General features: G+C 36.8%; 1 protein-coding gene across 1 annotated transcript; it reads left to right on the top strand.

The window, feature by feature from the left end:
- Positions 1-25: 25 nt before the first annotated feature.
- On the top strand, positions 26-8,709 carry LOC109207107 (probable monogalactosyldiacylglycerol synthase, chloroplastic). Its single transcript, XM_019369992.1, has 8 exons — positions 26-798; positions 1,281-1,453; positions 4,803-4,964; positions 5,047-5,188; positions 5,334-5,558; positions 7,258-7,320; positions 7,446-7,520; positions 8,189-8,709. Exons 1-8 carry the CDS (start codon positions 265-267, stop codon positions 8,420-8,422), a joined length of 1,608 nt encoding a protein of 535 aa, XP_019225537.1. The 5' UTR covers positions 26-264; the 3' UTR covers positions 8,423-8,709.
- Positions 8,710-11,528: the final 2,819 nt, after the last annotated feature.

Raw genomic sequence — 11,528 nt, 5'->3', positions numbered from 1 at the left:
ACCTACCCCCCCCCCCCCACCCCACACACACACAACCCCAACCCCAACCCCAACCCACATACACACTCTTTCAACATCAGTGCCTTTCATCTTACTTAGCTCTTTTATTAATAACCCTTTTTCTCAACTTTTTCTTGCTATGTAATGTAAAGATTCTTGATGCCCAGAAAAAAAATTAAAAATCCAATCTTTATGTTATATATAAACACCCTTTTGGATTATCCACTGATTTTAACCTTTTCCCCCCAATAACAGAAGTGTAAAATGATGCAGCATTCTTCTTCTGTAACTCAAGAACCCACTAACCCCTTTGGTTTTGTATCTCAAGTAGGCTCTTTTGTGTTTCATAACTCATGTAGTAGAGTCAGCAAAAGTAACTTCACTTTAGATTCATATTCAAATTTGCTGTCTAATTACTTGTATTTTGATTGTAATGTAAAAAAAGATTCTTTGAATCACAAGAATAAGCCAAAGGCTGCACCACTATTGAGTTTGAGTATTAGTAATAAGAGTGCTTCATCATTTAGTAGAGTTCTTTTTCAGTTTAATAAGGCTATTAGGTTTCATTGTGAGAAAATCCCTCTTGGGTTTGCCTCAGTTGGGGTTAATTGTGGAGAGAGCAATGGGGTTAGGGATGAGGGGAGTGTAGTAGAGAATGGGGGAATACCTAGCGATGGTGTCGAACCGGAACCTCCGAAAAAGGTGCTTATTTTGATGAGTGATACTGGTGGGGGTCACAGAGCCTCTGCTGAAGCTATTAGGTCTGCTTTCAATGAAGAATTTGGAGATAAATATCAGGTTAGTTTTGATGGACTCCTTTTGACTTCTCGCATACTAAGTATAGGCAAATCCAGGATTTAGAGTCAGTGTGTCCGAATGAGTACAACTAGTTTATACTTTTCTGTATATGTATACATGTTTGAAGGAGAGCAGTGGCGCAACAGTAAAAGTTGCCATACTGTGACTAGGAGGTCACGCAGTCGAGCCGCGAAAAGTAGCCTCTTGTAGAAATACAAGGTAAGGCTGCGTGCATAAGACACAATGTGGTCCGGCCCTCCATCGGACCCTGCGCATAGCGGGAGCTTAGTGCACCGAGCTGACCTTATATGTATACATGTTTGAACCAAAAGCAACGGATTTGGTTGAATGTGCTGCGAGGACTAGATTCTCCTATGCCAATAAGTGGTGGATATATGTGTAGCAAATATGATAAAGTATGAGACATATGAGTATGTGTGTTGATTATGTTGTTGTATCCGTTTAAAGAGGGTGCATTGCAGGTGTTCATTACTGATTTGTGGACAGAACATACACCATGGCCTTTTAACCAACTACCACGGAGTTACAACTTCTTAGTGAAACATGGCTCTCTGTGGAGAATGACATATTATGCTACTGCTCCTCGTTTAGTTCATCAGACCAATTTTGCTGCTACATCTACTTTTATTGCTCGGTAAGAATGACTTCTTTGGTTAGCACGAATCGATATAATCTTGACATAACTAAGACTCAGTGTTTGATAGATGAAACAATTGGTAGCTCTTGCCACAGTAAATATATAGTCCTTCCTTAATCATCATAGTGCAGTGTCTATTTTGCAAGATATTGTATTTTTCAAAATGCTAAGATTCTTTGTTTATCCAAAAAAATACGTTATGTTATTGTGGTAGTTACTGCAGGATATTTATTGAAAGAGAATTTGGTATGGCATTCGTTTAAGAATATTGGTAATATTTATGCTGCAATCTGCATCTTTATTTTATATGTGCTTTATATCACTATCAGGCTTAATGTGTTTGTTGTCTGCATCGCTTTTGATTAGCATTTAACTGAACCATGAGCGTGAACTTGAACATTGGTACATTTTCATGTGGCGCTCTAGCAAATTTGTTATATCGAGAAGCTGCTTATCATTCAATGACCAGCCACCTCCAGTGGTCTTATTTCAAAGAGCATTACAAGAAGTTGACCCTTAATTCCTTATCTTCTGTCAGTGTAAAGTGATTGGGCGTCTTTTCCTTTTCTTTTGGTTTCTGTAATTTATGTTAATCGATCATGTATTTAAAAGTGTCATTGAAAACGATCATCCACAACTTAATGGCAGAGCAACGTGAAGCAAGGATTTATGGAGCATTCTAGTTTCAAAGTTGGACTGCTCACCCTATGAGAACCCATAATCTTATGATACAAATGGACAAACATAATCTATTGACGTCCAACTTAGAGCTCCTTCTACTCTAAACTACTCTATCTAGAGCTTTTTGCCGTCAAAGTCAAAGGTGTATTAATTGCAATATGAGACACTTAATGATTTTTTTTGTATCAATGGGTAATCTGAAATTTTGGATTCACATTAGGGCATATTATGTCCATCCATTTAATAGTCTCTGTTGAGGGAATGAACTGTTGTCTCCTTATATGGTCTTGGGGTATCCTCATCTAACGAGCTAGTTGTTAGGGTTGAGTTGCGCAATGTCCTTTTTTTTTTTTTGCATTGTATCAGAGCCGGACCCATCTACGTTATTAGTTTACCCAATATTGGACTCCCATGTTATATTATTTCCGCTCCAGATGTTCAACTCTGGGCGTGCGAGGTTGTTAAGTATCTCACAATGAGGGAATGAGTTGTTATTTTCTTTAATCAATTAAAGTAAGTATCTGCTTATACGGTGTTAGAATAATCATCTCATAAGTTAATTTTCGAGGTTATGTTAGGCTTAATGTCCATAATCTTTACGATTCTTTCCACTCCTTAAGTTGGATTGTACGTATTGTGTGCTCCTAATATGGTAAGAGGATATTTGCTACGTGGTCATTCGAAGTGCACCTAAGGGTATGGCCTAGTGATCAATAAAGTGGGTGCAAACCTTGGGATCAAGGTTCAATCCCAGTAGAGAAAAAAATATACTAGGTGATTCTTTCCTATCTGTCTACGCCTTGGTGAGTTAGAGTTAACCAATACTATGCCGGTAGGATTTAGCACCACTATTTTTACAAAAAGGTCATGTGGATTGACGAGGCTTGTAGCAGTATCTCATGGCTCAATCTGTAGCCTGATAAAGTGACAATCTACTCCATTCTTTTGTGAACGCAAAATTTGAAGCAACATGTAATGTGAATTGCTCATCACAAGTCAATAGGTCTATAATCTAGCAAACCCGCTTCTTCTAGTATATCCAATGTATACTTAGTCAATTGATAATAGGTGGCGGTAAAACTCAAACTCAACACCTTTACCTGCTTTGACATAGGAATCCTAGTTGAATGAGGAGGTACAAAGATTATTAAAGCTAAAAGAGAGTGCTACAGGAAGTTGCTAAAATCAAAGATGGAGAAGCCTTTGAAGAATACAAGAAAAAGAAGAGGGAAGCTAAGAAGGTTACTAGTAAAGCTCGAGGAAAGCTCTAGATGGCTTGTACCGAAAGCTAGGGACACAAGAGGGGAGAAAATATGTATAAACTAGCACGACTGAGAGAGAAGAGGGGTAAGGATTTAAACCAGGTGAAGTGTAGTAAAGATAATTCTCAAGAAGCGTTGATAGGAGTTAACAAGATTGAGGAGAGATAGAGAGATTATTTGATCAATTGTTCAATTCAAACCAAGAAAATAAACATTTAGACCTCTACACTATAGAAGCTTTAGCTGCACTAATATTATTAGGCCGATAGAGGTAAAAGATGGCATGAAAATATGAAGATTAGAAAAAATGTGTGGTCCAAATTGCATTCCTATACGGATTTGGAAGTGTATTGGAGAATTGGGAGTAAAATGGTTCTCCAAGCTATTTAATGCTATACTAAGAAGTGGTAGGATGCCCCAAAGAGTGGAGGAAGAGTACCTTGATTCGAATTTATAAGAACAAAGGAGATATTCAAAATTGTGCGAACTATCGTGGCATTAAACTCATTGTCATACGATGAAACCCCGGCAAAGAGTGATAGAGCGTAGACTTAGGAACACGATAGGAGTGACAGAGAACCAGTTTGGATTTATGCCCGGTAGATCAACAACATAGGCTGTATTCTTGCTAAGAAGATTGATGAAATTTATCGCGAAAGGAATAAAGATCTACACATGGTGTTCATTGACCTAGAGAAAGCATATGATAGAGTACCACGGAAGGTCCTTTGGTGGGTGTTGGAGAAGAAAGGAATTCATATTAAATATATAAATGCCATAAAGAATATATGAAAGAGCCGTCACTAGAGTGAAAATAGTAATAGGAGATTAATTTGAAAATTGAAGTTAACTAAATGATGTTTGGGATTAATATAGCTATTATAGTATATTGGATGCTAAATTAGTACTATTAATTTTAAATTAGGTGTTGTAAATCTTAAATTCATATATGATAAGTAAACTTTATTTTTGTGGAATGTGTGCTTTACAAGGTGAGGCTTTCTTCTTGCATCTTGCTTCTCACCCCAGGAGTCTTGTCACTTAAACCTGTATAAAAGTATGCCTCTTGACATAACACATGACTCAATTTGTATGGTGCACTATTTTTTGGTCAATAATTTGCATGGGACAATTTTATCAGTTCTCTACTTATGTTTCCCCTATTTCTCAGTTAGTCATTTCTATTGGAATTTTCTCACCTCTTGATATTATTATGAGCTTATGCCATTCTGCTGTATTGATTCTTTTTACCCAAAAAATGTTTCCCTTCCGTGTTTTCAATATATACTTGGACTGGTTGAACGTTAATATGCGTATCTGCACCCAGCTTACAGCTGACTAGTTCTTATTTTCCTTGTAGCAGCTTCAGTTGTATAACAAGCCTTCTCTCCTACTTTGTGCAGCGAGGTTGCTAAAGGTTTAATGAAATATCAACCTGATATTATTATCAGTGTACATCCTCTAATGCAGCATGTACCTCTTCGCATCTTGAGGTCCAAGGGTCTCTTGAAGAAGATCATATTTACAACTGTTATAACAGATTTAAGCACTTGTCATCCTACATGGTATATTTTATGGTTATTCAACAAATTCTAATTATCTTGATCCTTGTAATACTAATAATATTGTTTTGAATTTCATATTTAGGTTTCACAAACTCGTTACTAGGTGCTACTGTCCATCAGAAGAGGTAGCAAAACGAGCACTGAGAGCAGGTCTCAAGCCATATCAACTAAAAGTTTACGGGCTTCCCGTACGGCCATCATTTGTGAAGCCGGTTCCTCCCAAGGTAAGTGTAATTCCTCCAGTTTCCGCAGGGTACATGGAAATAGTGGGCCCTGCTATCATACCTCTGTATCGTGTTCTCTCATATTCTTTGCGCTATCACTCACATGATCAGTTCTTTTTAGACTGTTCTCTAATCCAATTTACAGGTTGAACTGAGGAAGGAACTTGGAATGGAGGAGCATCTCCCAGCTGTACTGTTGATGGGTGGTGGGGAAGGGATGGGCCCAATAGAGGCAACTGCTCGAGCACTTGGAGATGCACTGTATGATGAAATTCATGGGGAACCAATAGGTCAGGTCCTAGTAATATGCGGCCGTAATAAGAAGCTTTTCAACAGATTGACTTCAGTACAGTGGAAAATTCCTGTTCAGGTATTGCTCCTCGAAACATTTTGCCAGCCTGGCATTTTCACGCTTATCTCGCTGTTGTATCATCTGAAAGGTCTCTGAAATTGTTGAATCACTCAGGAAACACTCAATTGTGAAACACGTTATTTTTCCCTTCCATTTTAATTGGTGTAATAAGCTCGGTATCCAATAATCACTCCATCCTGTTGTTGATACCAAACCTCCATCTTTGCCCGAAATTCTCTTGCACACATTCTTGTACTCAAAATATTAAGTCATTGACCACATAATGGATGCTTAAAATAACGAATGCAGATAATTGTCCATTTTACATTTTAACTTAGGGTTTATTGTCAATTTTTCGTAATTTTAAAGCATGATGTTTTTTTTTAAACCAGTTAGTGTAACATTTTGCTACTTGTGAGCTGCAGATTCACTGTATATGTGAGTGACTTGTTAGGATTTGTCCTGAATTTCTAATATAGTATGACTCTCTTTCTTGAAGGAATGGAAAAAGACTCCTAAAAAGATTAAATCTCCTTAATGTCTTATCCTTTCCCTGGAAGACAAGAATTGCACATCTATAAATTAAGGATCTCTGCTTCTCACAAGAGAACAATAATATCCACAATGTAGTCATTAAAGAGTTTTGTTTAGGGGGAGATTTTTCTCTCGATAGTTTTCTTCTTTTATATTAGTTTTATCATATGCTTAGTTTAGTATATTTTTCTTTTGTCTGTCTGATTTGTCGTCTACCAAGCTTTGTACTGTTAGTTTTCACATGCACCATGTTATTTCGATCCCAACAAGAGGTATCAGAGCCAATGGTTCAGAGTCAACGGTTGAACAAGGTTGAAGACAAATTCAATGCGTGTTTAGATCGAGACGATAATGAAGATTTATTCAACATGCTACATGTGGCGATAAATTTACAACCACAATTGTATTCAAAACGCCTGCTGCTGCATCTTTATTAGAATAAAAATCTTTCTTACCCATATTTTGGCCGCTTTTAACCAATGCCAGTTTTAAGTCATGCCTACTTGTAACGCATGAGTTCCAATGCCAGTTTTAACTCACGCTTCTTTTTAATGCATGCGCTTCTTTGACCCCATGTTTATTCTTAACACGTGGGCTCCTTTCAACCCATACTTGGGCTTCTTTTAACCAATACCAAAATTTTCAACCTATACCGAGCAGCAGTGATGAAGATTATGTGAAGAAGGTGAATCAACTTTGTCAAGAAAATTCAAGCCAAGGGGAGATTGTTAGGATTTATCCTGAATTTCTAATCTATTATGACTCTCTTTCTTGAAGGAATGGAAAAAGACTCCTAAAAGGATTAAATCTCCTTAATATGTCTTATCCTTTTCTTGGAAGACGAGAATTGCACATCTATAAATTAAGGATCTCTGCTTCTCACAAGAGAACAAAAATATCCACAATGTAGTCATTAAAGAGTTTTGTTTAAGGGGAGATTTTTCTCTCGATAGTTTTCTTCTTTTATATTAGTTTTATCATATGCTTAGTTTAGTATATTTTTCTTTTGTCTGTCTGATTTATCGTCTACCAAGCTTTGTACTGTTAGTTTTCACATGCACCATGTTATTTCGATCCCAACATGACTGACATATAATACCAATGTACATAGTATACCTTTTGACTAAAGTTTACATGCTCGAACACTTATGTGTGTCCTTGGCGTGTCTATGTCATGTTTCAGGTAAAGGGATTTGTCACTAAAATGGAGGAATGTATGGGCGCTTGTGATTGCATTATCACTAAGGTTTGTCACTTGCTTTCTAGCTGTCTACTTCAATAAACCAAATAGAAAAGGGAGGATAAGATACCCCCTTCGCCTCAAAGTGAAAAAAGAAAAAAGAGTACTATAATTATTCTGGTTTTCTGCAGGCTGGGCCGGGGACTATTGCAGAAGCCGTGATTCGAGGACTGCCTATAATTCTTAATGATTACATTGCTGGACAGGTATATCGAGCATTCAGTATATTATTTGGTTCTTTCTTTAGGAGTTCCTTTTTCCTTTGCCTTCCGCGCATTCAGAATACCTTTTCTATGAGGTTCATCCGATTACTTGTGTCTTGCCAAGATCTTAATTAGATAATATTCCTTTCTTAAAACTTTCCATTTCAAATGTTAGTTCTCATTGCTCCAGCTACCTCTTTAAAAGCTGTACAAATGCGGAGGCACTTTACATCATGATGTTTGCTAATTTCTCTTAGTATCCCACGTCGCAGTTACCTTTTTTTTAAATCTCGGAACCCCACTACACTACACGTCTGATTGTTGTTTGTCTTGAGTTATCCTCTTAATCGTAACCCTCAAACTAATGATTATAATTGGTTTGTTGGTTTTATTTGGCTGATGGCATCCTTCTTAACGTTGCATCATCTTAATAATTAAGTTTGTAAATCTCTGTTAAACTTTTCACACACTGCTTTTGAATGCTTTGCATGGTGTTTATTAATGTTTTACTACAACCGCGCACTAACATAATTTGACTAAACGAACATCACCTCTTTTATCTAGGTTCATTTGTTTTGTCAATGCAGATGTTTCCTATTATGCTCAAGTCCGGAGTCTTTTCAACCTATTCTAATTTCTTATCCTCCATACGTTTGTTTTATCTACTGCAGGAAGCTGGAAACGTTCCATATGTTATCGAGAACGGATGTGGGAAATTCTCAAAGTCACCTAAAAAGATAGCCAATATAGTAGCTCAGTGGTTTGGTCCAAGACAAGATGAACTCAGAATAATGTCCCAAAATGCTCTAAGATTAGCAAGGCCAGATGCTGTATTTAAGATAGTCCATGACATGCATGAATTGGTCAGGCAAAGAAATTTTGAACCCCAGTGTTGTCCTGCTTAAATTAATTACATCAGCTGGTGAGAGGTAACAAGTATCCTGTGGAATAGTCGAGGTGGGCGCAAGCTGGCTCAGATGCCACAGTTATAAAAAAATAATTGCACCAACTCAATTTTGGCTCGTAGTAGATTGTACTATTGCCTTGATTTTCCTCTCCTTTTTTACTTTCTTGTTCTCTGTTTATTTATGTTCATTTGCCTAATAGTGTATTGAATCCAAGATAAACAAAATCTTGTGGTCAAATTCATTTTTAGATAATATATATTCCTGTCTCATGGGGATGTATCAAAGCTTTTCTCTTTTCTTTTCCTATTTCCTGCAAACTTGAATGTTGACAATAAAGAAAGCTCCCTAGAGCTTAAGGCAAAACTTGAATTAAACTGTTGAAGCAAATAAAAGTTGGCAAAGTCTGATATACTCCTCTTTAAGTCTGTAAATATTATGCTAAAGAAAAAGGTATTTTAGGAAAATCATATTGAGTTCAAGAAATTGAAAAAATCACATTCTAACAGAGGCTGTATGAAACTTTTGTCAATTTGTCAAAACATCTAAGCAGCAAGATTTTTGATACATATCACTTGGTATCAAATGAAAACTAAAAAAAAGCATATTCATTTGGTCTATCACTTACTATTGTTATGGACTTATGGTACACATCTTTTTGTGTACTAAACTCACTATGTAAAACTCCACTATATAAGTTCACTTACAAAATCAGTCACTGCCATTTAGGGAAGCCTTGAAGCAACGGTAAAATTGATTTTGTGTGACCTATAAGTCACGAGTTCGAGTTGTAGAAACAACTGTTAGTCCGCTAATGCTTCCATTAGGGTAGACTGTCTACGTCACACCCTCTTGGGGTGCGGTGCTTCCCTGAAACTTGCGTGAAGGCAGGACGCTTTGTACACCGGACTTTCCCATTAAAATAGTCCCTTAAAAATTGATGGAAAGTTAACTTTCATCCCTATTGTATTATTTTGCATATATGGCTCTTTAAATTTGCAAAAATAAGCACTTTTGGTCCCAACCGTAGGAACATTCAAAACGAGCTATTAAATATGAACGGAGATGTCATATATTTTTCCATGTGATTAGAGTAAAAATGGTCCCAAAAAAGATTTTGTTCTCCAATTTCAGCACTACAGACACAAAAACTAAAAGGTTCAGATAACGTTCACTCAAAAAATTGATAAAAGGTCTATTAGTAACAAAGTAATTCACAATTGGGGTAAAATTAAATTTTGACATGAAAACTTGATCATGATTATTATTTAGCTCGGGCAAGTAGACACATATATTATTTTCATTAGTTTTAAATGATCCAATTGGAAGTTCTATTGGGTGGATGAAAAATAGTATAACTTTTATAAACTAAAAGGATCATGTGTATTTAAGGTAATATTTCCTTAATAGGAAGTATTTTTAGCCACAAAAATGCTTTGACAGGTTTCAGACACAAGTTTCAAAAAGTTTGCAACCACACAAATGCTATGACTTTTTTAAGACCACATATCTTAAAAGTCTTCCCGCCTTTATCAACGTTTATGTCCAGTCAAACTAAGACAATCTTTTTGAAACAAAGGGAGTATATACATTTGATCCTAGTGTTTGAACTACAACTAGGTGCACTATGTATAAAAAAAAACTTGGTTAAAAGGTTATTTATATATAACTAGCATATAAAGACATTACACGGAAAAGTCATTGGTGGTGTACTGTAGACCCCTAGCGTAGCAATGTTTTGGAGTATTGTATCCACATTACAGCCCAAATCGTAACAATATCAGTTCCTGGGATGTCTACCCTAAATACATCATTGGCAAACATCGGAGGAACTGCTAGTATGCTAGATTTATTCAAAAAAACTGTCTTGGTTGCTTCCTTGGCTAAGGCATCTGCCACCCTATTCTGCTACCAGTAAGTGTGCTTCACCACGACCCTGTCCATCCTGCATATTAAGGACCTGCATTCACAAACTATACTATCATAAGTGAGATTACCTGTGATTAACATTTGTATAATTTCAGCGGTGTCGGTGTTGATGTCTAAAGGAACCAAATTATTTTGCTCAGCAAGTTGTATTCCTTTTAGGAGGGCCTTCTGTTCAGCCGAAAGTGTTGGTTGTGTGAGGGATATTCTTCATGAACCCAATTATCCAGTCCCAATTATGATTTCTGAATACTCCACCTATTCCTCCTATGCCTGGGTGCCCTTAGCTGCTCCATCCATATTCAGCTTGTAAGATCCTCTTCTGGGTGGCTCCCATTTGGTGGTGATTTGATGAGTTGTTTTGATGAAAAGCATTTTTTGTCAACACAAAGTATTCTATAGCTTTAGTGATGGTGTTGGTAGTGTTAATCTTATCTTTTTTGCTATTGAAAAGATTGTTGTTCCTGCATAGCCAGATATGCCAGAAACAAAAGGGGATGATGTTTTTCCATAGAATGTGGCTATTGAAGGACTTTTTCCTAATTGTATTTCAAGTTGATGGCCATTGTTGGGTTGAAAAGATGGAGTTCTGGTGTCTGTTTTCAATGGATGCTTTGGAAAATAATTCATTCCAGAAGTGTACTGCATTTGTACAGTCAAAGAAGATATGGTCGACTGTTTCTTCACAATTATGGCAGTAAGAGCATTGGACAGTTGACCCCAATTCTGTGGAGGTAGCCCCAGTAGGGAGTCTTTTGTGGTTAAGAAGCCATTTCTTTACTTTATTGGGTGCCTGGAGTTTCCAGATCCAATTGAAAGTTCCTTCTTCTTCTGTTCCCACACTGTTTTTAGTTTTGCTAGTAAAAGAGTAAGCAGAACTGTTAGTGAAGGAACCACTGGCAGTTAATCCCCAAATAAAGTTGTCATCTTTTGTGGAATTAGAGGGGATGAAGACAGAATTTATCAAGTTGAAGTATAAAAAAAAGTTAAACCGGGAGGACTCCTCCCTTTTTACATGCACGGAAATCCATCACGAAAGTTCACTAAAAAATTGTTATTGGAGCTAAATAGACTTAATCCTAACTTAAGGGATCTTTTGTTTTTTCTGTCAACTTAAGGGGTCATTCTCGGTTTAAAAACTCACAAAAAGCAGTCCTTCCACAATAGTTATACGGACTCA

This window comes from Nicotiana attenuata, unplaced genomic scaffold (genome assembly GCF_001879085.1).
Source record: "Nicotiana attenuata strain UT unplaced genomic scaffold, NIATTr2, whole genome shotgun sequence".
Taxonomy (NCBI): Eukaryota; Viridiplantae; Streptophyta; class Magnoliopsida; order Solanales; family Solanaceae; genus Nicotiana; species Nicotiana attenuata.
The sequence above is the reverse complement of the archived record's forward strand: the minus strand, read 5'-3'. Positions and strand labels throughout refer to the sequence as shown.